Genomic DNA, 27,185 nt, shown 5'->3' with positions numbered 1-27,185 from the left:
TCATCTTTCAGAAAATCGTGTACCCATCTTGACAAGAGCAGTTTCAAATGAGAGTGAAGGTTAAAATCTAAAAATGTAAGAGTCGAAAGGAGTAACACAGATACAGGAGAGTCTGTAGGTTTTCTCGCGCCCAATTTCAAACAAAACATCACACACCTTCTTCAACGAGGTTGGCTTCTTGGCCTTGGGGACCTCCCTCTGCTTCCCCTTCTTCATCAGGGGGGCGCTGGAGTCTAAGGGGTTGTGCGGGGTCTTCACCTGGCCAAAGCGGTGGCCCTTCTTCCCTGACATGGAGTCTTTGGAGAGGACGGGCACCGCCCCGACTACAACACAGTAGGGACACATGGCTCAGGCTGCTGCCCACCACCTGCCTGGCTCCAGAGGGCAGGCTCGCTGCAGATCTGTCTCAGGGGCTCCTTATGCTGCCCGCCCATACCCACAACCTTCCTCATCCTCATCAAATTGTCCCTTAGAGAACCAGCTTCCTATCCCTGTAATCAAATCTCCTATATTGCTCCTATGTTGTAATCAAATCTCCTATGTTGTAATCAAATCTCCTATGTTGCTCAGTAAAATCCGATGATGTGTGGGTCTCATTTTTTGATTAAGAATTTTTCCGGGTAGCTTGTACTTAAGATTTAAGATGCCTTTTACTCCACCATTTTCAGTTGACACTGCCTTTGCAGGAGTTGGCCACTGGCTTCCCTATGCATACCTTCTACCTCACTACCTTATAAAATCCTAGTTATATTTCAAGTTGATTCTCTTGAGTTTTCTAGACATAAACATACTTTCCTAAATTCCCTGCACAGTGTAAATACATGACCACAATCACTACTCAGTACACTTCAACTGCATACTATGGTTCTGTTCTACTTCCCACCTTGTTCCTGTTCCCAAGGAAATAGTTAACTTGTTCATACTTTCCCCCTACTTTTTAATTAGGAAAATTTCTAAACACATACCAAAGAAAAAGAGAATGTATAACAACAAACTCAGGTACTCACTGTCCAGCTTCAACAACCATCAGTATTTTTCCAAATATATTTTACCCACCCTCCTTAATTTTGGAATATGTTTTAAAAGTGCTGTGTAGACACAGGGGTGACTCCTGGAAAGGCAAGCCAAAAACAAAATAAAAACAAAAAAAAAATAACTGAGCAGAGACATCAACAACCACACACTGTGAGGAAGACAGCCACCAAATTCAGACCAAGGCAGTTCCTTACACAAAACAAAACAAAAAAACCCCAGCACAATCACTACTCTCAGAAGGAAAAAATCAAATCCAGAGTTGCTACAATATATTAACTGAAATATTCAGTATTCAACAAAAAATTTTTCAAACTTCCAAAGAAACAAGGAAGTGTGACCCATACTAAAGAAAAAAGGAAGTTAACAGAAACTGTCTTTGAGTGCTCCCAGCTGTGGGACACAGATGACCAAGACTTCAAGGCAACTATGAGAATAGATGAAAACACAGGATTTCATTAAATACAAATAACAAAGGAGAAAGGCTCAGTAGCAGATTTGAGATGGTAGAAAAATCAGTGAACATGAAGATAAATCAATAGAAACTATTCAATTTAAAGAAAAATTTTAAAGATTTTAAAAGATTGAAAAAATGAAGACAGCCTCAAGAGACCTGTGGAGCAACAACAAACATACCACTATACATATAATGGGAGTGCCAGGAGAGGAAAGAGAAAAGACAAAAAATATTCTGAAGAAATAATGGCCCTAAATTTCCCAAATTTGATGAAAACTTTAATCTACAAAGCCAAAATAGGATAAACAGTACCCAACCAAAGGTAGGATAAATATAGAGATTCCCACCTAGACATATCATAGTCAAACTGTTGAAGGTGGAAACAAAGAAAAACTATGGAAAGTAGCAAGGGAAAAACAACTCACCACAGAAAGTGGAATAACAAGACAAGTAATATCTGACGTCTCACTGTCAACAATGGAGGCAAGAGGGCAATGGAATGCCATTCAAAGTATTGGGAGAAAAAAAAGTCAACCAAAAATTCTATACCCGGCAAAACTATCCTTCAAAAAATGAATGTAAAATATAGATGTTCCTAGATAAACAATGACAGAATTCATTGCTTAATTTACTTATTTATAAGCAACCACTTTATTTTTAAGAAAATAGGATTTTTAAAGTAAAGGAAAAAATCAACAAAGGAATCAAAATGGTACTCTATATTTAACATAAAATAAAGCAGTTAAGGATGAACAGAAGAATAAATAAGAATCAGAAAAAAATAGCAACAGCAGTAAATCCAACCAAAGTAACAATTACATTAAACATGAATGAGTAAAACACCCCACTCAACAGGCAGAGATTGTTGGCCTGTATAAAAAAGAAAGCTCCGACTATATGCTGTCTACACACCGTCTGCTAGGTGGCCAGGGCTACTCTTCCCTATGCTGCTGGTAAAAGCATTCACCTCCTCTTTAATCTGACCAGCCAGTTGGGAAGGCCTGACTTGGGCTCCAGAATAGACATAAGCCTCCAAAGGCCTTTGACTTAAGTTGTGTTCTGGCACAAAAGCCCCACATAGGGGTACTTGGTACTGGCTCATCTAAAATAAAGAGGAACCCTGAATTCCTCTTACCTAATTTTTACTTTTTCTGCAAAGAATGGTTCCCTTACTGATGTCAAAAAGGAAGGTGATGGACATGTCAGTATTTGGGTATTCCTGGGATCTCTGACCAAAATGTCCTTTCAATACTACCAAAATCCCAACCTTACAATCTGACAACCTCAAATACTTAAAAATATCATCTGATTGAAGGCCCCCACTCCTTGCAAAACTGTTTATGTACTTCATACACAACTGCATCTAAAAGGTCCAACTTGAAACTAGTTGCAAAATAGCCACCTCATATAGCCTCAGAGGTAGTTCCCTCACTTTTCCTGCTTTTACCTTTGACTGGAGATCTAGAATGCTCAGTCAGTAGTTTACACACTTCCCTGCAGGCTCCCCAAGAAGCTACATTCTTCAGAATCAGCGGTTGGCCAAGCACTTTGCAGATTTCTCTGGAAAGGCCAACACTGCAGGCCTTTACCAAACAGAAGATGAGCTGAGAAAAGCAACTTTGAGGAATATCTAAGAAGGCAGTGGTCCCAAGTTTTGATATATGTAAGAATTACTCACACATGTGATGTATAAAACTGTGGATCCTGAAATGAATAAAATTACCAAAATCATTGAGACAAAGAAATTTAAATACAGACTGGATACAAGAGGCTAGCAAGAAATAATCATTAATATTATTAGACGGGAGGATGGCAGAGTGGTTCAATTAAAAACAAAATCACCATCAATTAGAGATACTGATGTATTTACAGGCTAAATGACCTGATGTCTACAAGTACTTCAGAAAAAAAAAGTAGAGTTCCAGATGCAACAAGACTGGCAAAATGTTGTTAACTGATGGAGCTGGGTAATGGGCACATGGTGGCAGTATTCATCATATTCTCTCTACTTTTGATTATGTTTCAAATTTTCCACCACAAAAAAGTGAAAAACAAAGACAAAACAAAATAAAAAATCCCACTGTGTGCTTGTTAAAAACACCTACTGCCCTTCCCATACCAAGTGGTTCTAGTGTACCACTTCTGAGGTGTTCCTGGAACCTGCACTTTCAGCTCACTCCCAGGCAGTGCCATTGTTGGCAATCCTGGGGATACTGTGTGAAAAAGAAACACTGGGTTCAGGGACACACCGTCGACTGGTGCCTCAGCCACACTGTACATGGGCTAAATTAACTGCACTCAGACATTTTAAATTTGTACTCTGGGCTTTTAATAAAGGTCACTATGAAACTCACTAAAACTTACTTCTGCTGTAGCCATGAGAAGGCTATTTGGGAAACTGCTGACTATATCATTCAGCAGCCCATATAAAATCATCTGCCAGAGAGTGTTCAGAATTTTCAGCTTCAAAATAATCCCACCTCCACTCCCATCAGAATGGCTAAAATTAAGACCAACAACATCAAATGTTGATGAGGATGTGGAACCAGGAGAACATTCATACATTACTGGTGAGTGTAATATGGTACACAGGCAGTTTGGAAAACAGTCTGGCAATTTATAAACTAAATACCACGTGGCCCAGCAATTCCACTCTCCCAAGAGAATTGAAAACAGACACTCAAATACTTGTACATGAATAATCACAGCAGTATTATCCACAACAGACAAAAGGTAGAAACAGCCTAAATGTCCATCAATAGATAAAGAAATTGTGGTCAACAGAATATGATTCGATCACAAACACTGGTGAAATAAGATACATGAATATGGATGAACATCAAAGACATTAAGCTAAGTGAAAGCAGACTAACAGAAAAGGTCGCAAACTATATGATTCCATTTATATAAAATGTCAGAATAGGCAGATCCATAGGTAGTTGCCAGGGGCTGGGGAAAGGAGGAAAATGGGGAGCTTAATGGGTAGGGGTTTCCTTTTGGGGTGATAAAAATATTAGGAACTAGACAGAGGTGATGGTTACACAACACTGTGGATGTACTAAACGCCACTAAATTGTACAGTGTAAAATGGTTAATTTTATGCTACATGAATTTCATCTCAATAAAAAACAAAAAGAACTACTGACATACATCTACAGTGTAAGTAAGTCACAAAAATATTGTGTCGAGTGAAAGAAAACTTACACAAAGAAGCATATACTAAGATTCCACTTACATGAAGTTCTAGAACAAGGACAAACTAGTCTATGGCAGAAAAAAAATCAGAACCATGGTTGCCTGTGGGTAGCAGCAGGGAATGACTGGAATGGGAAGGGGCTGAGGAAAATTTCAAGGGTGTTGACGATGTCCTACATAGCCACGAGTCTACGTTACACAGTTACACATTTGCCAAAAGGCTTCAAATGGTGCACTTAAGATCTGTGCATGTCACTAAATGCATATTTTACCTCCAAAGGAAAAGAAGAGCCATAAATAAATACTGAATTCTAGTAAATGATATGCATGCTGTAACACTTGGGGGTAAAATACAGTGGTGTCTGCAACCGACCTTAAATGCAGCAAAAATAAAAAACAACATATTGATGAATGGATAAATCGGGGTCAGCAAACTTTTCCTTAAAGGGCCAGAGAGCAAGTATTTTAGGCTAATGAGCATATGCGTACTGCAATGCTCAACTGCCATTATAAGTCAAAAGCAGCCACAGATAATACTTAAATGAACAAGTGTTGGCTGTGTTCTAATAAAACTTTACAGCCAGCAGCCAGCAGGTCATAGTTTGCTGACCTCTGGAAAAATTACGAGATTGAAAAAAATTAGAATCTAGATGGTGAGTACATGGGTGGTCACTGCATGATTTTATTCGGCTTTTCCAGATGTTTGAAAATTTTCAAAAGAAAAGAAATGCGACCTCCCTCCCCTGAAGAGACAAATCATGTTTATCCTTTCTGGGATTAATGCCATAATAAAATCACCATCAGTTAGAGATGCAGATTGAGGTATTTATAAGTAAAATGACATGATGTCCACAAATTGCTTTAAAATGCTTCAGAAACCAAAAAAAGTAAGCTTCTTTACCATTTCCTTGGATACCTATTTTTCACTTTTAAAGTAAATAAACTGCCTCAGAGGGAAACATATTTAAAAGACTATGGTGGCAAATGTGCATTATTTCTCTGTATAACATATTGCCAATTTTAACTATCTTGGCTCTAAGAGGTGTTTCAGAGGAGAGAATGACTGCATCACTACCAAGCCAACACTGCCACCCGCTGCGTTCCCATGGACAGGCAGGTAATTCATTTCAATCTGGTGAAGATTTATAACCTGTACAGGGCACTTACGTAAGACTTTTAGGTACACCAAGTCATCACATCAAGTGGAAAACCCATAAACCCATGTTGTTGTTGTTTTTAATGTTTATCTATCTATTTTTTGCTGCATCGGGTCTTAGTTGCGGCACGTGGGATCTTTTGCTGCAGTGTGCAGGGTTCTCTATAGTTGTGGTGCGCAGGTTTTCTCTTCTCTAGTTGTGGCGCGCAGGCTCCAGGGTGCGTGGGCTCTGTAGTTTGTGACACATGGGCTCTCTAGCTGAGATGCTTGAGCTCAGGAGTTTTGGCATATGGGCTTAGCTGCCCTGTGGCATGTGGGAACCTAGTTCCCTGACCAGGGATTGAACCTGCATCCCCTGCATTGGAAGGTGGATTCTTTACCACTGGACCACCAGAGAAGTCCCCAAAACCCACCTTTTAATAAGACCTATTTCTTAAAATCATCGTACTTAAATAACTTTAAAAATTTTGTGATAAAATACATATAACATAGAAACTACTATTTTAACCATTCTTCACTTCACAATTCAGTGGCATCAATTGCGTTCACAACGTTGTTGGAAACATCACCACTACCCATACCCAGAACTTTTTCATGCCCCGAAATAAAAATCTATCCCCATTAAACAATAACTCCTCATTCCCCACTCCCCTCAACCCCTGGTAACCGCTAATCTACTTTCTATGACAGAATTTCCTTCCTTTTTAAGGCTGAATATTCCATTGTATGTATATACCACCTTTTGCTTACCCATTCATCTGTTGATATACATTTGGGGTGTTTCCATCTTTGGGCTACTACGAATAATGCTGCTATGAACACTGGTGTACAAGTGTCTGAGTCTCTGTTTTTAATTCTTTTGGATACATTCAGAGGAGTGGAATTGCCAAGTCACATGACAACTCTCTATTTGGCATTCTGAAGAACCATGGGACTGTTTTCCAAAGTAAGTGCACCATTTAACATTTCCATCAGCAACAGTTCCAATTTCTCCAAATCCCCACAAACACTTGTTATTTTCCATGTTTCTGATTAGAGCTATCATAGTAGGTTTCAAGAACTGCCTCAGTGTGGTTTTAAGTTGCATTTCTCTAATGACTACCAATGTTGAGCATCTTTTCACATGTTATTGACCGTACATATACCTTCTCATGGAGAAATGTCTTTTCAAGAGCTCTGCCCATTTTTTAAATGAGTGTTACTGAATTGTAAGAGTTCTTATATATTTGGATCTTAAATCCTTATACGATTTTCAAATATTTTCTCCCATTCTATAAGTTGTCTTCTCATTTTCTTAATAATGTCATTTGGTACACAAAAGTTTTTAATTTTGATGAAATCCAATTTATCTATTTTTGCTTTTGTTGCTTGTGCTTTTGGTGTCCTTTCTAAAAATTCATCACCTAATCCAAGGTCATGAAGATTTACCTCTGTTTTCTTCTAAGAGTTTCAAGTTTTAGCTCTTATATTTAAGTTGTTGATCCATTTTGAGTTAATTTTTGTATATGGTGTGAGGTTGGCGGTCCAACTTCATTGTTAAGCATGTGGAAATCCAGCTGCCCCAGGACCATTTTTTAAATGATTGTTCTTTGTCCTTTTAATGAACTCAACAACCCTGTTAAAAATTCACTGGCCATAGATATGTGTGTTTATTTCTGGATTCTCAATTCTATTCTACTGGTCTATAACTATCCTTATTCCAGCACCACATTATTTTGATCATATATAAACAACTTTTGATTACAAGAAAAAACAGTCACAAAATAGTCTACTGAAAAAGACTTCAATCATTTGTCTGAAATGAAAAGACTCTTTTACCTGAGAACACCACTGGTTTGGAGGACTGCTTTGCATTCTGGGAGTGCTGCTTCTTTTCCAATGCGGTTAGCATTCCTCCCAAATCCAACTGTACTGGAATTTGGCTCTTCTTTCCACTACTTTTAAAATTATTCTAAAAAGTTCAAAAATCAGAAGTTTATTTATAATACTAAATTTTACAAATTGTGCTTTTCATTTTATGATAAAAAATCATATAATAAGATAAAACAGATATAGGGACTATAAAAATCTTAAAATTAAAAAAAATTAAAGTAATTAAAACCCCAGTCAATTCCAAATTATCTGCCAATATTACCACCAAGGTTGTTTATTTTCTCCTCCTTCTTTCATAACACTGGTTTAATTAAACCACTTACACGTCTGCATCTCCATTGTGAATAACAGCATACATCTACAGATAAGGAACCAAGACTTGTATAAAGTCCTGGGCTACGAAAGTTTATGTGTGGGGCTAGCTGGTTGGTACTACTGCCTCATTAACACCATTCGCTCTCCAATTGCCTAAGTGAGCCAACCAAGTGCCATGAAACCATGGAGGCATGACCAAAAATTTATACAAGTCCAAAACACACCCAGCAGGTGAGTATTATATTTAGGCGCAAAGTCAGATACACTCTAAACAAATGTTATTTCTGAAATCATTCTGATTTGGGTTTTGAGACTGTATAAGGGTGTACGGACGTGTTGTCTCTTGTGCTTTAACACCTCCACTCCTGCCCCACGCCACTGTTCTCTTCCCTGATGCCAAATTCACGCTGGGTGAGGGCTCATGGCAATGGGTGAGTGCTAAGCACAGCACAGGCAGCCACAGAGACCTCTGCAGGGATGGAAGATAACCAAATTACAACATAGGAATGCAAAGATACATGGGTTTAGAATTTTACTTTTCACAAATGTGAAAACAATCACCCCACTTTGAAAGGCAAAATGACAACGAACATGCCCAAAGTATGCAAGTTCTCCATCTAGATTATGAACTACAAGTTCATTCCTGAATCCACAGTGGGGCTAAGGCAAGAGAAGAATCATTTCTTCCTCTGATCCTGACTACCTGAGTGAAATGCTGGTGGCTCTCTTTTTTCCTTCTGTCAGACATTACTGCCTCACAAAGAGATTCTTCTGTTTCCTGAATAAACTAAGTCAAAGTTTTTTCTTTAAATCCAAGTTAGGCAGTTTGTGTTCCCCTCCTTTCTGATACAGCAATGGCAGTTACCAATAGCCTAATTTCAAAAGTGATAAAGCAGTTTTAGCTTAAGAGCAACTTTGTTTCAACACACTGGATGTGGTTCCCCAATGAAGGAATGAATCAAAACAAAACCACCTGTCCCCATACACAAAGAAGTCTGGAAAGCAGTTTTTCTCAGTTTAGTTTAGCAAGAAAAGTTAAGCCAAAAGCAATTGTGGTTTCAATCTAAAAATTACCTGTGGCTGCTGTTTAGACTGAAATTTCGGTGACTCTACTCTGTCTCTTCTTTCAGATGCAACTGCCAGATTGGGAAACTCCTCGGCATCCTAAGTAAACCACACACCCTTTAGCTCTTCGCAAATCACAATTATCAAATAAGCCCAACTACAACCTGTTCCTTGGTCTTATTTTCTTTCCATAAAAATATCCTTATAAAAGTGCTCAAAGGTGTTATAAAACAGTCAAAACAAAACCAAAAAACTAATGTAAGTGCTTCGTCTTTATTTCACTCTTAGAACAAAGTTAAAGACCGCAGTTTGAATCTCCCTGCTCCAGAGGCAGAGAGCAGGGGCCTCAAGGATGTGGGTTCACCAAGCAGTCTACGAACTGCCCCAAGCATACTGGCACAAGAGTTTTCAAGCACCCATCCTTCAACTATGCTTTTCTGTAGGGAAACCATCAATCTGGACTCAGGGGATGTAAGCATCTTGTCACATGTGCTGATCCTAGACTAGAAAAAAGAAACAAAGGAACAGGTCCCTAAACAATGTTTAAATCATTTTAAAATGTCTTATGTGCTTCTGTCAACATTTTAGGGACCCTGGAGAAATTATGTGAAAAATGTGGGCAGAAATAATGAGTTATTTGTTGGCCCAAACAATAATGCTCTACCGCAGTCATAGGTTTTCAAACATGCAACCCCATTACTCTCAAGGGAATGTTCAAAAAGCCCTGGGAGCCCCTCGAGTTTGTGGGAACACTTCGGGCTTGACCCTAAGCTGGCTGCCTGGGAGTACTGCTGAGAGACCCTTCTGCCAGCACCAGGAGCCAGGCTGCTGAGTCTGGTACTGCAGACCCATGAGAAACATAATCAGGATCCAGGATGGCTCCTTGGAGAACAGAGACATTCTTGGAGTATCACTGGACAACAATTTAAAGAGCACTTTCGGAAGTTCATGATATTCTCTTCTTGACCAGGGTCCACGACAGATCTACAGTATTCTAAGTTTTTCTCAATAGTGGAGCATATTATACCAAAACATCTAGATAGAAAAGGAGGCCCTGCAGAAGCCAGCATGCCAAAGCAAAGAAAAAAACAGACCAGAAGATACTGAGGGGTATATATTAGTAGTAGGGCATACACACCATTAAATTTCAATACAAGTAGTTTTTTCTCTAGGCCATTCATTCGTTTACTGAGAACCTGCTATGAGATGGGCACTGCACTGGGGACACCAAAATGAAGAACTGAAGAAAATGGGTGACAACTATTTTCTTTAGCACTACAATTTTTTTTTTTTTTTTTTTTTTTGCAGTACACGGGCCTCTCACCGCTGTGGCCTCTCCTATTGCGGAGCACAGGCTCCGGACGCACAGGCTCAGCGGCTATGGCTCATGGGCCCAGCCGCTCCGCGGCACGTGGGATCTTCCCGGACCGGGGCACGAACCCGCATCCCCTGCATTGGCAGGCGGACTCTCAACCACTGCACCACCAGGGAAGCCCAGCACTACAATTATTAAAGAAAATGTTGGAGAATTTTTACTTCAGCAACCAGTATGAACCCATTTCTATTAAGGAAGACCCATTTATTATACCAAACAAGGTGAGTAATAAACGTATATATACTTCAATCCTTGGTGGCTCTTGAACTGTCAGGACTTCATATTTTGATTTAGACTTTTCTTTCTTTTTCTTATTCTTCCTTGAGGCTTCGTTTTGCTCAGGATCGTCACCTTGTGATGCTCTGGACTAGAACAACAACAACAAAAAAAAGCAAAAATCATGGGTTTTTAGGACCATTTTTAAAGTCTTTATTGAATTTGTTACAATATTGCTTCTGTTTTATGGGTTTTTTTGGCCACAAGACATGTGGAATCTTAACTACCCAACCAGGGATCAAATCTGCACCCCCTACACTGGAAGGCAAAGTCTTAATCATTGGACCTCCAGAGAAGTCCCCGCATTTCTGTTTTAAAAAAAAAAAAAACTTAAAACAAAATAAACATCTTTATTTATGTTTTCAGGAGTCCTGAGGTAAAACAGACAGCAAGTTGTTAATGGAGGCTCCTAGAGGGGTGGGGACCAAAGGGCTATGGGAAAAGGACCTTTTCCATAATTAGATCCTTGTAGTATTACAGGTGCTATTTCAGTAATAAAAATTCACAATACAGAAAGTTTTAGAAGGGGAAAAAAAAACATTATGACCACAATGCAAAGCCATCTGGGTCATAGGATTACAGGAGATCCTCATTTTCTCATCTTTATTTTGGGACTTCTCAAAAATAAACTTTTCTTACACCTCTAATTAAAAAATAATTTTTAAAAAGATGCTGGGAAAATAAAATAAAATCTGTTAACTCTTAAGAGTGTTAAAAGCTCATTTAGATGGTGACTTGGTGGTCTACTGTGCAGTCTGCGCCCCGACACCAGCGGGGCCTTGGAGCTGGCCAGTCTCCATGTGTACTTGGAGGGGCCTCACAGCCGCATCCTGTGTTTCACAAGTATGTGCATAAAGCTGTAGGGAACAGGCACACAGGTCTGACTTCACCATTAATTGTTACCAGCAGAGATTTCTCAATCAACCAAGCATAAACACGCAGCTCCTGTTTGTGTGGGATGGTCTAAGACACTTTCGATATCAAAAAGTATTCTAACACTCAAAAAGATAGGAAACCAGCACTAAACAAATATGACCATATTTCAACTTAAAATAATGTTATCAGTACACAATGAAAATCAAACCCAAAATCTAGCCCAGTAAAAAAGGCTCTTCAAGAAAGAAATCTAGGGATTGAAAAATAACAACTTAAAATTATTTGAATTGAAAGGAAAAAATGGATTCTGAAATGCTATTTTATAGTAAGTAGCTGCAATTAACCAAGAATCAATTAACATACATGATGATCGCAAAATGTGGCACACAATTATCTTGCTACCAGTACCTGGTAGGTAAAAGCAATGTAAAATCAACAGACAAAAGACTGCAGTATTTTATATACCAGAGCATAAGCTACTGCCAGAATCTCTCTTGTAAAGAATTAAAAATGGTCCACAGATATTTTAAGACCATAGGTCTAACATGCACGTCCTTACTTGTGTATAAAAGCTACCACTTGTGTCCCTAGACTGTATTCAATTCAAGTACTGAATACAACCAACTCAGATTAGTGCCTACAGTACCAAATGAAACACTTTCAGTTAGGATTTGAGAAAAAAAGACAATCCAGTGGTACAGAAGAGCAACATAATCAAACTGTGACACGTACCTTTTTAGTAGGATGGACAACATGTTTCTCTTTGTACGAAGGCTCCGAAGATAAAACTTCAGAAGATGACATACTACCATTTTTAGGATCTGCTGATGAAGCAACCATCTTTAGGTTTATCATGGAAGTAACATTTTTAGGGGCTGGTGACAGTTCTGTAGATAATGTCTGCCGAACAACATAACCCATTGGTGTCCAAGATAATTCTGCTCAAAGATAACCAAAATTGTTGAACAATCCCAACAGTAAAAAGAAATTCCTTAGAAATTCCAAGCATGCATTACATGAAGTACTCAAGAGCATAGTTAAATTAAGGTGTTGTCAAGAACATTCTCTTGGAAACTACAGTATCCACTAAATTTGTTTTTCTTCTTGGAACATGCATGCTGAATTAACTTGTAAGGGGAACTGACTTTCCTAGGAACTGTTCTTTTAACTTAGAGGTGCAGGTGGTAAACAAAAAAGTTTCCATTAAAAAACAATAATCCACAAATACATCCACGTGGCAAACACACAGATATAATGAGCTAAAGAGCAAACTGTGGCCCTACTAACCTTGATGTGTACCTTTAATATCAGAAATCAAAGATCACTAAACTTCAGCTATCGCAATAACTGGTAATTTATTTCTTTCTAGAACATAGGCGTAAGTATGGCAACACTACTCCGTAGGTGCCCATGAAACTCTATATACAGACAAAACAAAAGGACATCCTTCAGGACACGGGCAGGTCATGTCAGCAGCCTGTGGCTACCCCACAGTGGGGAGACAGGCTGTTCTTGTCACCACACAGCTATGCATCTTCACAGCAGTTGCTAAAGTGAAGGTCTTTTATTGAACCACGTACGTACCAAACATGCTAACGCAACTGAAAACACACCTGTGAATAAATCTAGAATAATTTTGTGAAAAGGTCTTCTGTTAGGACAAGCTACTCACAAAAACTTCAAAAGCAGAATCTACTGAACTCTCTCTGAATATCTCACTTCTGGGCCAGGTCAGGACAGACCAGCAGTTCTCAAAGTTCTGAGACTCCTAGGACCCTTTCAGGGGTCCACAGTCAAAATTGTTTTCCTGGTAACAGGAATGTGCCATCTGCCTTCCCCACTCTCACTCTCCCATGAGCGTAGTACAGTGGGGTTTTCCAGAGGCTGTACGACAGAGAACAGTGAAACAGGTGAATGCCGAAGCAGATCTCCTGAGCCAGACATTAAAGAGCTGCTAAAACGTAAAGGCTGCTCTCCTCTCCTGACTAGTTTTTTAACTATGGAAAATAGTTATTTTTTTTAATTAAAATGTGCTATGTTAACCTGTAATGGGTTTATTGTTACTTTTAAAGTGAATTAGTAAGTATTTTGTATTTCTCAGTTTTAATTTCAGATATTACAAATATTGACAGTTATCCAAATAAACAGAAATTCTTTGGGGTTCTTTTAAAGGGTATTAAGGAGGTCCTGAGACCAAAAACTATGAGAACCACTGATATAGGTAATGCTTAAGAAAGTAATCATTTCTGAGTTCATAAAATGTCTCACTTAACCGAACAAACATTTCATTTAGAATGCTTTACTTGTACGTAGTTTACACTCCTTGTGCATGGATGTGGGATCTCGTTTGCTTACTTCAGTCTTCTAACAATGATGCCAGTTTATCAACCCATCAGCTGCCTTAAAGAAGGCTTTAAAACAAAAACATTTCAGTTGCACTAGACTGAAAATGAACTAAGAAAACAGACAACAATAGACAATTTTTATATTTTAAAATAATATTTGGTAGCCCACTCTTACCTCTTGTACATGAAGAGGGACTGGTAGCAGCATTATCAGTTACAGATCCGGTCCGATTATTACTCTTCACCACTGTTTCACCCTAAAAAACAAACCAGTTCTTTTCTTACTATTTCAGAATAAAAGTAATCATTATTTTTGAAATATATAGTTTCCTTCGCCATTCTTAAAACCTGCAAAACATACGCTAATTAAAAATTCCAAACACGTAAGTACATTATGTGAAAAATTAAATTACTTTCTTCTGCCAAATCTCATTCCCTAGAGGAAAAACCATCCACCATCTACAGCTTAGCTAGCATCCTTCTATTTCTTTGCTTAGGACATAAACATTTGTATATTATTTTAAATGGATCTCCATAATGGGATCACACCACACGCAGTATCATGTAACTTAGGGGAAAAAAACCAACATACAGCCAACAATTTCCAAATCAGCACAGATGTACCTACACGATTCTTAGAGCCGAAGTGCCCACTGTGAATGCAAAAGCTGTCGTTCACCACACCCCCACACCAAGGCTCAAAAAATCCCTGAACATACCCACAAAAACAAATACAGGCCTTCTAATACGTACTCCCTTTCACAGACAGAAAGCTGCCACACGCATGGAAGAGGCACCAAACGACACTTGGGGACAAGTGAGTACATTAAGAGAGACCTCAAAATGACCAGCAGCCAAGGTGAAAGGAAAATGATAAATTCACACTGAATGGATTTAAAATAAATTCTGGAGTTCATATGTTTCATAAACTTATCCATTTTACCATTCCATTACATCTAAGCCTAGTTAAAAAAAAAAAAAAAAGAATTGTTCAGTGGCCAAAATAGCTGATTGCTGAATATGCCTTGTGCCACTTCTCTGCTTGGATAGTAGAAGCCTGTTAACCTCCAAGAGCTGTTTCAGAACAATGGAAAGAACATGTTCCTTAACTAGGACAGAAAGCCCCCATTTTCAATACAAATAGAAATAAAGCAAAATCCTCCATGTGGCATCCACTGATTCCTGGCCCCGTGGTAGAGCTCACTAAGGGCCTGGAAATACCTACTTCACCCTGGGCCTTCCTGCCCCAGGGCCTCCCCAGAGGACCCACCACTTCCCTACAGACATCAGGCAGGGCTCTCTGGGCAGGCAGGTGTCACTTGCTAACCTGCAAATTCCAAATTACTGCCTGACAGATGCACACCATACCAATCTTGCAGGAGGTGCCGCCTAGAGCACCCACCCCATCCCAGGAGTGCGAAGCTGTCTGCTTCAATCCACTGCAGGACTGAGGCCCAACCTCTGAACAGAATCTCGATAATTTCATTTCGCTACTACTAAATGGATGCAAAACAAGGGTGACTGGGGAAGTGAATTTTTATTTTTAATGAAACATTTCTGGAAACTCCAAAGGCATGGGGAGGTTGGGAGTCTGGCAAAGAGAAAGATGCCATTCTCCCTTCTATTAGCACCTTTCTCAGCTTCCAAAACACTGGGCTAGTCCTGGAGGAGGTGATGTGGCACCAGCATAGCTCTGTGGAAGTGACTGCACACTGAGAAACAAATTCTCTTTCGGCCCCATCCTATAGGCTGCTGTGTTCTCTATGGGGCTCCAGATAGACACAGTATGTAAAGGCAATTATGTTAACTAAAAAAAAATAAATTCATCAAAGGAGAAAATAAAATAACATAAATGATTAAAACACAGCCTGTTCTTTGAGTAAACGTAACTTTTATGCTCACCAAAGCCAATGAAACACTAGAAATGGCTTACTTATTCTAGAATAGTTAAGTAAATTATATACATCAATACCAAAGATTCAATGTAACAGTTATATTTTCAAAAAATATTTTATGACATGGAAAAACTACCACAAGTTTTGAAAAATTCAAACACAAGCTTGTATCATACATGTGTATCCTAAATTGAAAGGAATGCCCCTCAATTCCCACAATGTACCATTAAAAAAAGAATAAGTGTCAAACATGGTTTTCTCTTGGTTGTACAGCTTCAGACAATTTTTTTTTTCCTGAATATTTTCCTCATGTTGAAAGATGTTACTAATACCATCAGGAAAAAAAGGTCTCTTTTAGAGGGAAAATGGGAAAAAAACAAAAAAATACTCCACACAAAATTCAAGAGTGTGAATATATAAAGCAATGAGTATGTACATCTCCCCACATAGCATGATATGTCTTACTTCTTGTCCACATATGCAGTACTCATATGTAACAAGTGACCATGACATAAAGTGTCAGTCATGCTTCCACTCACCCTGGACCCGCTGTACTCTGTCCTACTTTTGTACAGTGCTCACGGGTTTAGAATTATCCACTGACCACCCATGATGAAAGCATGGAGCCCCTCGACTACTCAGCTATTCCATACACCCAGCCAGGGCCCAGAAAGCAGTCACAAAGCTGCCTAATGAAACTGTGATTCTTCTGTATCAGTCAATCGGCCTTACTTATCACCACTGTGTAAAAGGAAAACACCAAGGTATGATAGTCTAAGGGTCAACATGTGGGGAATGATTTATTTTCTGCACATTATAACACCAAGGTATAATAGTCTAAGGGTCAACATGTGGGGAATGATTTATTTTCTGCACATTATAAGCCACTACCATCAAGTCTTCAGAGGGTTTAGTATCCAGGCACCCAAGAGAAGTGCTAGGACAGGAAATGGAAATCCTTTCTCCATTCAAGAGGTAAATGAACTGGTGAGCTCTGTTTTCTTCATTGTTTCTTCTTTCTCCTTACCTCCATACTGGGATGGGCCCCAATTTGTCACAAGCCATTTTAGGGACTACTAACCCAATAAGGTTTTTTCCTGGAAGTCTCAAAATCAATCTGTTTGAGAGGAAAAATGCGTCAATTTGATGGAGTAAAACTTTGAGATCAAATGGTGAATACAGTGCAATTTAAAATTATTAGGCACTGAGTGCACTTATTGCAATGACATTTTCCGTATCATTGACAAGACTGAGGTGCAGATAAAAAGCCTGGAAAAATCAGAAGTTACACTACACAGTTTTAACATTACTATTTGATTTAAAAAAATCTCTTTCCCTGTATTGGAAAAAGTGCTACCAGAATGCAATGGTAGAAACAACATTTTCACAATGTGCTGTGGAAGCAGGAACCCGTGCTACAATCCTCTCCTCCTGAGACACTGCAATGCTTTCTAGCCACCAGATATGAAGACACTTGCTAAGTGATTCTCTGGAAAGAATAGCCACACCAGGTGTTACAGCTGACTATAAACAGTTCAAACAACAGAGAAAGTCACCTAAGCGAACTGAGAGGCCCCTCCCACACCAAGATGTGAAGTGTAGTATTTGAAGTGATGTCCTTGCATCACTACCCATCACTGAGGAGAAAGGAAGAAAGAAGGGAACAAAAAGAGCAGGAGGCTGCACTCACCTCTGCTAACACTGCAGCAGGTTTCCCCACTTCTCTTAGAAGAGAAACATCAGTAGAGGCAGAGCGTAAAGGCCCCCACTTGAGCTGCTTTTGTATCTCTGGTATCTCACTGTTCTCTCGACCCTGCAGTTCAGGAAAATCCAACCTGGTAAATTCAAACTCAGGTTTGGAGGCAGATCCACTTTTTTCAATGATTCTGGATTTCCTGTCTGTTCGTTTATAATAACCATCTGTATTTACAGAATTAAAAGTAGGGGTAAAAATTTAGATGTTGTCTAATGACCTGTACTCACACTTAAATTGCAGAGTAGAAAGTCTATTGCTATTGATGCAACACGTTATTGTCCAAACAGCCTAATTTTTTTGTAGTGTTGTTAACCTTCTCTGTAACAGTGGAAAACATAAATGACCATGGGGGCCACCAAGCAGAAAAACGAAAACACACTGCAAATTTTAGGAGCAACTCTAAAGTGGATGAAATAGCTACCTTAACCTGACTGTGCAGCTGGGCATTTCAATTATTCTTAATACACACTTTAGAGATTTGTGAGATTAAGGGGACTCTTACAAATTTTCTTTAAATAATAAAATTTCCATGTTTTAGTTTGCTGAAAGAAACTGCAGAGAAACAAGTAAAACAAAACTTATAAGCTCTTTCCCATCTTTCTCCTTCAAATGCAAATGAATGATGCTACAGGTTACAATGCCATAAAGCCCCAGCATTTTTTAAATTATTTAATTGTAAGGCTAGAGTTATTACAGTTAACTGTTCAAATTTTCTTTCATATTACCAAGTACCAGATGGTTTATGAGTGAAGTCAACACCAAGAGAAAAAGTTACATATCAAGTAACAATAAATTACACATGTAAATAAAATGACAGACCATTCCCAGTAAGTACGCTATTACAAAGGTTTTAAGTTATTATATAAACAGATGATGGCTGTGATCAACGTGCAATAGTAAGTAATTTACATGAAAAAAACAAGACGTCATGTATAATCACTAACTTTCAGCCAGAGACTGGAACAGCAGTTTTCAAGACCAGAGCAGACATGTCCTCTGAATGACTGTCCTGCCCCAGGTTTAGTATTGTTTAGGATGGGATTTAAACCACAGTCAACTCTCCCACGTATTAAAAGTGTCCCAACAGAATACCAGAGAAGCTATTTCAGGGATGAACATGATCAAATATAGTACAAGGGATGTGACTGTAATTCACTTTTATTTAACAACTGTTTTGAGGCGGGTGATTATCACCTACTTGCTATGTGACTTAACAGAAGTTCTTGCACAAAACAAGGTAATAACATGTTAAGGACACGTCATAGAGCCCACACAAACAAGTTCCCTCCCCGGGAGGAAAGGCCCCCAGGATCCCACAGGAAACCTGATGGCCTCAGTTTTTCATGATGTGTAAGCCCACAAAAATAGTTCAAAGAACAGAGACGTTTCTGGGGGTAGACAAGGTAGGAAGACATAACATACAGAGCATGTTATTTTTACCTGATTTCAAACTATTCTCAGCATGAATGGACATACGAGGTGAACTTTTAACTGATTTTAGATCAGATGATATAGGTCCATCAGTCTTCTTAGTGTCAAACTTCTGCTCATCACAGGTTTTCTTCTGCAGGAAACAATAAAAAGTAAACATAATTGAAAAGTAACATATTAAAAAGTAACATAAATTCACTATAAAAAAGGCTCAAATCTGCAAATTCATAAGTACAACTCAACCATTTTTTAGAAAGGTTAGACCGTATCAAATTTTAAATATCTCAAAATTTAAATATCTTAAATAACACGCAAGAACTTACCAGTTCTTTATGTTTTAAATGCTAAAGTGATCAACAAAACCAAAACATTTACAGACCTTAAACAGAGCTTTTGTGTCTTGCGGGAGAGGGCACACGTGCACGTTTCGTGGCTTCACGGTTTGAAAACCTCCGAAACAACTGGGTTGGTTGTAATCATACTGGGAGCCAGGCACTGGGCAAACATTTTGTGACGACTCCAGGGTGTAAGGAGAATAGGCATATGGTTGAAGAGGGATCTCAGGAGATAAATACTGAGGTGGAAAAGTTGAAGCTCCAAAAGCCATATCTTCGGCATAGAGTTTCTGTCTAAATAAAATGGGTAAATTTTAGTTGCAGATTTAATACCACAAACCAAGGAGCTTAATATTTTGTAATAAACAAATTTAAACTTTTTACTATTTTTGAGGTCATTTATTCTAGCAATACCTCAAATTAAAAACCAAATAAAACCTCTGAGCACTTTTTCTTAACCTGCAAAGAAAGATGCTGACCTAGTTCTGTTTTTTTCATTACTTATCTGGAACCTCCATGAAAGGACCCTATTATAAGGAACATTAGAAAAGCCCAAGGAGGCTCCAGCAGCTTTCCACTCTCATGCTGTCAAATATTTGGAAAAGCCTCTCTCAGCAACCCTGGCCAAAAGAGCTATCCAGACCATTCTCTCAGTAGAGGGAGTTTTTTACTGCCCATCCAACCTCTACCCCGACAACCTGCAGGGCCTGCCTCCTGAGGCCCCAGGTGCCCGCAGACAGCCTGCCCAGCCCCTTCCCTGCTCCAAGCCCACTGCCACATCCTGTGCTCTACTGACTCTTGGGGCTGGAGTTGCAATGGGGACACTACGCACAAGGCGGTCCAGGAACTACACACGCTGCTAACAAGATGGAACCATCTGTGAACACTGCTACTGCCTCAACTTTCTCAAGCTGCTAGGCTAAACTGAAATATAATTTAACATTGATTTTTTTTTAGCAAATTTGGTATACGGCCAGAGGTTTCAACCATTTTGCAATGAAAGTTGATACAATGACAAAATGCTAAGCAGCTGAGTTAAATACAAATCACTATCTTCTCATTCCTACAAATAAGCACCAGCAGATGTTTCTGTGACTTTCCAGAGCTCCAAATTATCTTGTAGCAAATCAATGAAATCCCAAAGTGTACTGGTCCACTGAAAGGCAGGAAGAGCCAAAGCTAATGATGAGACATCCCATATGATCTTCCAACTGTTCAACTGTCAGGAGATATGGGCGTAGGCACCACTTACTAGAAGTCGTGTTTCTACTCTGCTGCAAGTAAGAGTCTGCACTGAGGAAGGAAAGGAGTCACTATCTACAGGCTAGACCTGTTAACACACTGATGAGAATGTTCACTGCTTTCGCTTCCATGCAGCACTGAACTGCCTGGAATCACCGTCTATTAATTCATGACATTTTATAACAAGTTTAAATCTTATAAGATCTTTTTCTTGTAAGCAATTGATTCTAGTAATGAAATATTCCAGATTAAAACCCCAACGAACCCTTTTACTGACCATTTTCTGCCCCACAGAACACCTGGCCTAGTGCTGCTCTTTGCTGAGAAGAGAAAGATTCAAAGCTTCATCCTGCTCCCCAGATGCTAACCCTAGATGTGAATCTCTGTTTTATTTTGTTTGATGCTCAGAAAATCTAATGGAGGGCAGATGAAGGTGAAGAACCTGTTCTCCACAAAAGAAGATAGGCAAAGAAGATGGGCTGATAGCAAAAAAAAAAAAAGTTAAAATGACTAGCCCAAGTCCAAAACATGGATAAATGAACAAACCAATGAAATTCAGGTAAAGAAGGAAAGGGAGGTGGGAGGAGGCAGGATCCAGTAGTGGTTTTGAAGGCTGTTGTCACCCAGAAAATTTTTCTCCTGTGAATCAGGAGACCGCGGTTTGGGTCACAATCTGGTTTCCCCCTTTGGACAAGTCACTTGGGTTTCTATCCCCTCACTGGTCCTTATTCCTCTGGAAAGTTGATATTTTTTCTTTCCATCCCAGGTAAATATAGTTACATGCAGAGAGCAACATACAACACAAAACTTCAAAGAGATAACCCACAGCATCTGCGGTTGGCAAATGGCTTGCCTCTGAAGTTCCAGTTGCCACGAATCACTCAGATGGCCCTTAACCATAGTAACACACTTCCTCTATGCCCCACCGTCTCATCTGCCCCCCTCCTTTTGCTATTAGCAGCCCCTAACCTCCCCTGCTAATCTCTCAGCCCCACTTCCCCTTACCCCATCACTACCGACGACCACCAAGTCTCCCAGGACCCTCCTTCCTGCCAAGCTCAGTAGCCTCTATTGCATGGTGTCTACTTCTATCACATCACTTGAAAAGCTCCACTAGCCTGCACTTGGCAGCCTCTGCCCTCTCCTTGCTCTCACCCATTTTCCAAAGGTTCCTCCATGGCGTGGCCTCCCCTACACTCTCCGTATCTCATCTGGCAGACTCACTCTGAGTCAGAATTTCTCCTCGTTCTGCTCAGGACTTCACTTACATACTTCAATTCCAACACTTTCACCACCTCCAGGACTCTATCTCCAACTTACAGGTCATTTCCACTTAATAGTTCACTTTTCCCCCATCTGGCACATATAGCTCCAAAACATAACAACTGGTCCCCAAACCAGCCCCACTGCCAACTTATGCTCTCACAAATAATCCCAAATCTTTCCATGTATTCAACTGGAAACTGCTATAGCGTCTTTTCCACCAAAACCCATATGGACAACCACTGAACCCTTTTCTCTTGCAGCAGGTCTCCAGGTATTTTCTTCTCTATTTCCAGTGCCTAGAACCCAATCAAAACCTTCAAGTCCCTTTCCCTTAAGTTGAGCCAGAAACCAGGAGTGATTATCATGACCCCAACCAAAACACCCCCAAGAGCTCTCTATTTCCTACCCAACAAACCTAACTTTTCAGCTGTACCATGTAGGGCAATTGACTAGTGGCTTCCCCCTAACAATGGGGCCGTACTCCTCTACTGTCTCCCAAACATATCTTGCATCTGGTCCCCTCTAACCAGGCCAGAACCTGTCAGGAATCCAGTCACTCCTCCACCCACCCACCTGACGTGAGCCACACTCTGTGGAGAACTGCTAATTCTCATAGATAAGAGGTTTAACTTAAAAGCATCCATTGGCACTGTGATTTTTACAGTATACTACAAGATACTGAAAAAGCTCAACTTTACCGACAGCAATAGCAGCTTTGGGGAATACAGTGAACTCAGGTCAGAAGAACTGAATGCTAATTCTGGTCCTGGTGCTACGTCTCTGAGGAACTTTGGACAAGCATTTCTAGTCTCAGTTTCTCCTGTGTAAAATAACACTACACCTCCCTGCCAACCTCATGGATTGTGGCAAGCATGAAAGAAATGAACATATTCAGTAATTCCCAAACAAAACACACATGTCCTCATGCATGTGTTACACAGGATTTGTCACAAAGCAGGTACTATGACAATCAACAAAGCCATCGTCCAGGGATGATGACTGGGAACAGAGAACTTACTTTGTTTGCATAACCTCTATTTGTTCATTACACCAGTAAATACTCACTACTTCCCAAACATGGCCAATTCTATATACCAGAATACTTCTATTGATATTTGTCTTGTCTATAACAAACCTGGAGGAGATTGGTAGTTCGTGTTCTTCCATCTCCACCAGTTCAAATCTATATATAAGACAAAAACAGGAGCATAGCTCATGAGACAGTCTTTCCCCGCTTAGGAACTAGTGCTTTTCCATGTAATAGGCTTTCACTAATGAACTCCAAATGAATAAATGAAGTCCCCTGGCAAGCACTGCTAGAGGTACTAGAGATGGATATTCTGTTAAAGGTCACTCCTTTAAGGACATACAGAATTAGGTTGCTATACTGGAATAAGTAGGAAAGAGGACATATGTTTGTTACAGAAAATTCTACTCCTTTTTTCAAGGCAGCAAGAGATCTCCATTTAAACAAAATCTGACTATAGCAATGCAAATCTTAACTTATATTAGAACTGACTAGATAATCACTTCTCTACTGTGTAAAGTCTCACCATTTCATCTCCACTTTAAAGGCACTCATTCTTTCTAAACTTGCCCTTTGGTTTCATGCCTCCTTTGTCTTTAATTGTTTTCTTGCCAGGCAGGAATACTGTCAGTCAACCTTTTCAGTGGTTATAAACAATTAAAAAAAAAAAAAATCAAAGCTATAAAGGGATAAGGGGTTAAGAAACATAATTTTAAAATTCAGCATTTAGCATCCTTGAGCCTCTGATTAGTCTCAATTCATGTTACTACCAGAATGCTGCTTTAGCTATACAACTATTTTCCACCTTTATATTGGGTCACTAGAATTTCACCCAGCAGATGACTTAAGAGTTCTTGTCACTGAGAGTGATACATCTTGTATTTTATTATGTGAGCCACTCAAGGTAGGAAATGACTCAAAAGAGACCCATGCCAACCTCCCTTTTACAAAGGATGAAATTACAATGGAAAACTTGGTATTCCTACCAAAGACCTTCAGCACATTCAGGCAGGACTTCAACTTTTGTCAAAAAATATAACTTTCCTTATTTCCTAAATACACCAGACAACCCAATAATTTTCTTATTCATTCCAACTTTCATTCTCGTGAATACAGTTCTAGAATTTGTATGAAGTATAAACTATTTTCAATTACACCATGTAGGTATGGGGAAAAAAAGGAAACAAGTCTGACCCAACAAAGGAACATAAAGACAAGGATTTTTACATAAGCATAAAGGTGATTCATGCCTTAAAAATAAACCTACAAGTAATCCACACAATTATGTGCAAGGTTTAACATTTATTTTTCTAAATTCAGCTAATAAATGGAAACCATTTTGTAAATACCTAGAGAATAAATCCTGAGAAGGAAAAAGAACATTTAAAGGACAATATAAGCCTTCTTTCAAGTCAAATCTAGAATTTATAACCAAAATTTGTAGAATCCATCTCCATAGAACATGTATAAAGCAAAACAGATAAAAGCAAAACCCACTCATTCCTCATGTTTATTTATTTGGGCGTGTCTTTGCCCAATTTCCTCTCGCCCACTCATTCCTGCCATTTCATCTCCCATTAGATACATGATACACTTATAAACTGTATGCACAAATGAACTGCATTTCCCACTAATAAATGCAATGCAGTCTCCACTTTCTGTGCCAAAAATAATCAAATGAATATGGAGAAAGAAAAGGAGAGCTGGAGCTTCAGTTTTTGGTGTGGGACACAGTTAAGTTGTGCTACTGGATCAGACGCTTCTTGGCTGAGGAGCATCTTCTCCAGTTGCTCTGAAACCGTTAATGTGTTAGCTGATGCATATTTCAAGTTTAATCACCATTAAAGTCAAGCAAAAAAGTCCCCAGGTAAGGCAAGACATTCAGAAGGATACATACTCAGGCACTGCTAGTTCCTGGACACATGGATAGTATGTCGTGGCTGCACAGCTGGGAAAAACGCGTGCTTCTGAAGGCTCTGACCATGCCACACTGAGCCCAGCAAATTTAGGGACAAATGGTTTGACATCTGCTGACAACTTGATGCCCTGAGGAAAAAAAGGGGGTTTTGGCTACCTTCTGAGATCAACCAAGTGGGGGAAAAAAAATAAAAAAAGGGAGAGTCCCTCCCTTCTCGAAGCCCCAGAAATGCTAATGTTGTTGTCCAAATACTTCTGCCTAGCAAGGACAAGAATTTGTTTGCTAACAATTTCTCCGCACTTTTTCACTAGAAAAAAACAGTCTACCAAATATTAAAAATGAAGAATAAGGACAACCAATTAAAGTGAGAGTAAAAGTCAACCCAGACTGTATAGTTAGAACCACAAGTGACAACGTTTCCTTAGCTTTAACGTAGAATATGGTAGTTTACCTCTCTCAGCTGAGTTAGGGACAATCAAACTGTCAAACTTAACTGTAGCGCTCAAAACACACTGCGGAAGTTTATTTCTATTAGATTTCCCAAAGAACTTAAAACTGTTGCTTTTCACTCAGCGAAGCACTAAAAGTTGTTTTGTTGAAACGCAAAAGTAAGCGTTGCTAGAAAATCTTTCTATCGCCATGAGCCCTTGGAATACGAATACAAAAAAATTCGTTTGGCTTTTATTCTTTCAGTTTTTACATCTGTATTGAGAGATTTACTTCCACTAACAACTTATAATCATGGTTTTTAATTTGTGTGAAAGCCAATTTATGCGATTACCAGGGCTCCTTCTAGAGGTACTCTGAGCACGTCGAGCAGACTTCCGCTTCAGAAAACGTTACTAACAAGCTGCTTTAAACACTCGGCTCCCAATCAGCAGTGCGGTGAGCCGGCACGGTAGCGCAACCCCTCCGCAGTCTCGGGACGAGAGGCGGTTTCCCGTCGACAGCGTCCTTTCTCACCGCGTTTAACGGCGGGCCGTGTGGGCGCGCCCGGGGGCTGGGGATCGCGGCCGCCCACCCCGACGCCCCCGGGCCTGTCCCCAACAAGCCTCCGGGCCACGCTAACCCAGCTCCTACCCCGTCCGCCCAAGACCATCATTTTGGGGCGCCCAGGGCCGCCATCCTCACCTCTCCCGCGGGCTCCCGCGGTCCCTCCGACGCCATGGCGGGTGGCTAGGAAAAGGCCTGGCCAGGTAGGCCAGTAGCCCGACGGCAGGCGGAACGGAAGCGCGACGCTCCTCCTCCCCGCTTTTCCACCTTTGGAGCGAACTCCAGGAACTGCGTCACAAAAACGCGCCCCGGCCCCGCCCTGCTTCCGGCCGGAAGTGTGCGCGGTGACAGTTTTGGGCCTGCGCGAGGTTCCCGGTGCGGTGACCCTCTGGGCCGCCAAAGCCCAGCGCGTGTCGAGTATGGAGTTACAAGAAACTGTCTCCGCAAAGACAGCGGACAACCCCCGGTCGGCCAGGCCTGGACGAGGGGACGGTGCACAGGGTGGCGGGCACCTGGAGCGGGGAGGCTGGGGACTTAAGGGAACCGCATACCCTGTACTCCTACGAAGGGAGAAAGCCAACAAGATTTGGCGTCTTAAATTTCCAGGAACCTAAAGCAGTTTGGAAGTAACCGCGGAAAAGAATTTCAAAACTGCTCAGTTCAACAGACAGCTATTGACCACTAGGGAATGTGCTGGGAAAGGTAGAGATGGAAAAGTAGGGTGGAAGTAAGCAGTCTCCAGGGCAGGAGACTTTAGGTAGGATGGGAAGTGGGTGACAAGGAGTGAGGAAGTGGGGAGGGAGGGACGGTGCAGAGTCAAGAATTCTTGCTTACTTGGTGAAGAGTGCAAGCTGTTTGATAGCGGTTAATTAGGTTGAAAATCTTAAACTGGAGGCTGATTGTAGGTTTCCTCTGTTGAGTGACTACCAGGTATTTCAAGCAGTAAATGCAGGCAGCTCCAGCTCATCTCCTGGTGTCCTTCTGTGCAGATCCCACAGGGCGATTAAACATACTTAGACACACCCAAACCTCCAGAGTGGGGAGAGGTTGAGCATTATGCAGTATACTGGTCTGTACTAAATACAATAGTTTACTTTAACGATTCTGGCATCCTTCTGTTGTCCTAACCTGGGACCTCTCGCCAATGGGTGGGTCCCTGGGGATGAAATAAGTTCTAGGCTCCTGCCCATCACCACCTTCAGTGTTTATTTTGCTCATTGTGTAAAGGCACCACCCTTTTCTAAAGAGAGGGGCATAGAGGACCACCACACTGGGGTCTGGGATCTTATGCTTACTGGCAGCTCACCTAAAAGTTTTCTCCAGCATAAAGCAATGAAGATAAAAAGCCTCTGTTTGCA

At 40.2% G+C, this 27,185-nt stretch overlaps 1 protein-coding gene across 11 annotated transcripts in view; it reads right to left on the bottom strand.

Annotated features, from left to right (window-relative positions):
- SECISBP2 (SECIS binding protein 2) overlaps nt 1-26,089 on the bottom strand; it is a 39,562-nt gene extending 13,473 nt beyond the window's left edge. Inside the window, exons 1-12 of one of the 11 annotated variants that reach the window (XM_082657009.1) lie at nt 25,966-26,089; nt 24,814-24,962; nt 23,025-23,072; nt 19,426-19,675; nt 19,056-19,179; nt 17,550-17,779; nt 14,140-14,221; nt 12,352-12,557; nt 10,712-10,834; nt 9,102-9,191; nt 7,659-7,791; nt 157-323 (exon numbers count right to left, since the gene is read on the bottom strand). In XM_082657009.1, coding sequence (XP_082513135.1) covers nt 157-323; nt 7,659-7,791; nt 9,102-9,191; nt 10,712-10,834; nt 12,352-12,557; nt 14,140-14,221; nt 17,550-17,779; nt 19,056-19,179; nt 19,426-19,675; nt 23,025-23,072; nt 24,814-24,962; nt 25,966-26,001 — 1,638 coding nt within the window. In that variant the 5' untranslated portion in view covers nt 26,002-26,089. Of the gene's footprint in view, nt 1-156; nt 324-7,658; nt 7,792-9,101; nt 9,192-10,711; nt 10,835-12,351; nt 12,558-14,139; nt 14,222-16,886; nt 16,977-17,549; nt 17,780-19,055; nt 19,180-19,425; nt 19,676-23,024; nt 23,073-24,813; nt 24,963-25,965 lie in introns of those variants that run through there. The other 10 variants (XM_082657011.1, XM_082657012.1, XM_082657010.1 and 7 more) reach the window with 10 other exon arrangements.
- Nucleotides 26,090-27,185: the final 1,096 nt, after the last annotated feature.

The sequence above is a fragment of the Grampus griseus genome (assembly GCF_964374135.1).
Source record: "Grampus griseus genome assembly, chromosome: 6".
Lineage (NCBI taxonomy): Eukaryota > Metazoa > Chordata > Mammalia > Artiodactyla > Delphinidae > Grampus > Grampus griseus.
The sequence above is the reverse complement of the archived record's forward strand: the minus strand, read 5'-3'. Positions and strand labels throughout refer to the sequence as shown.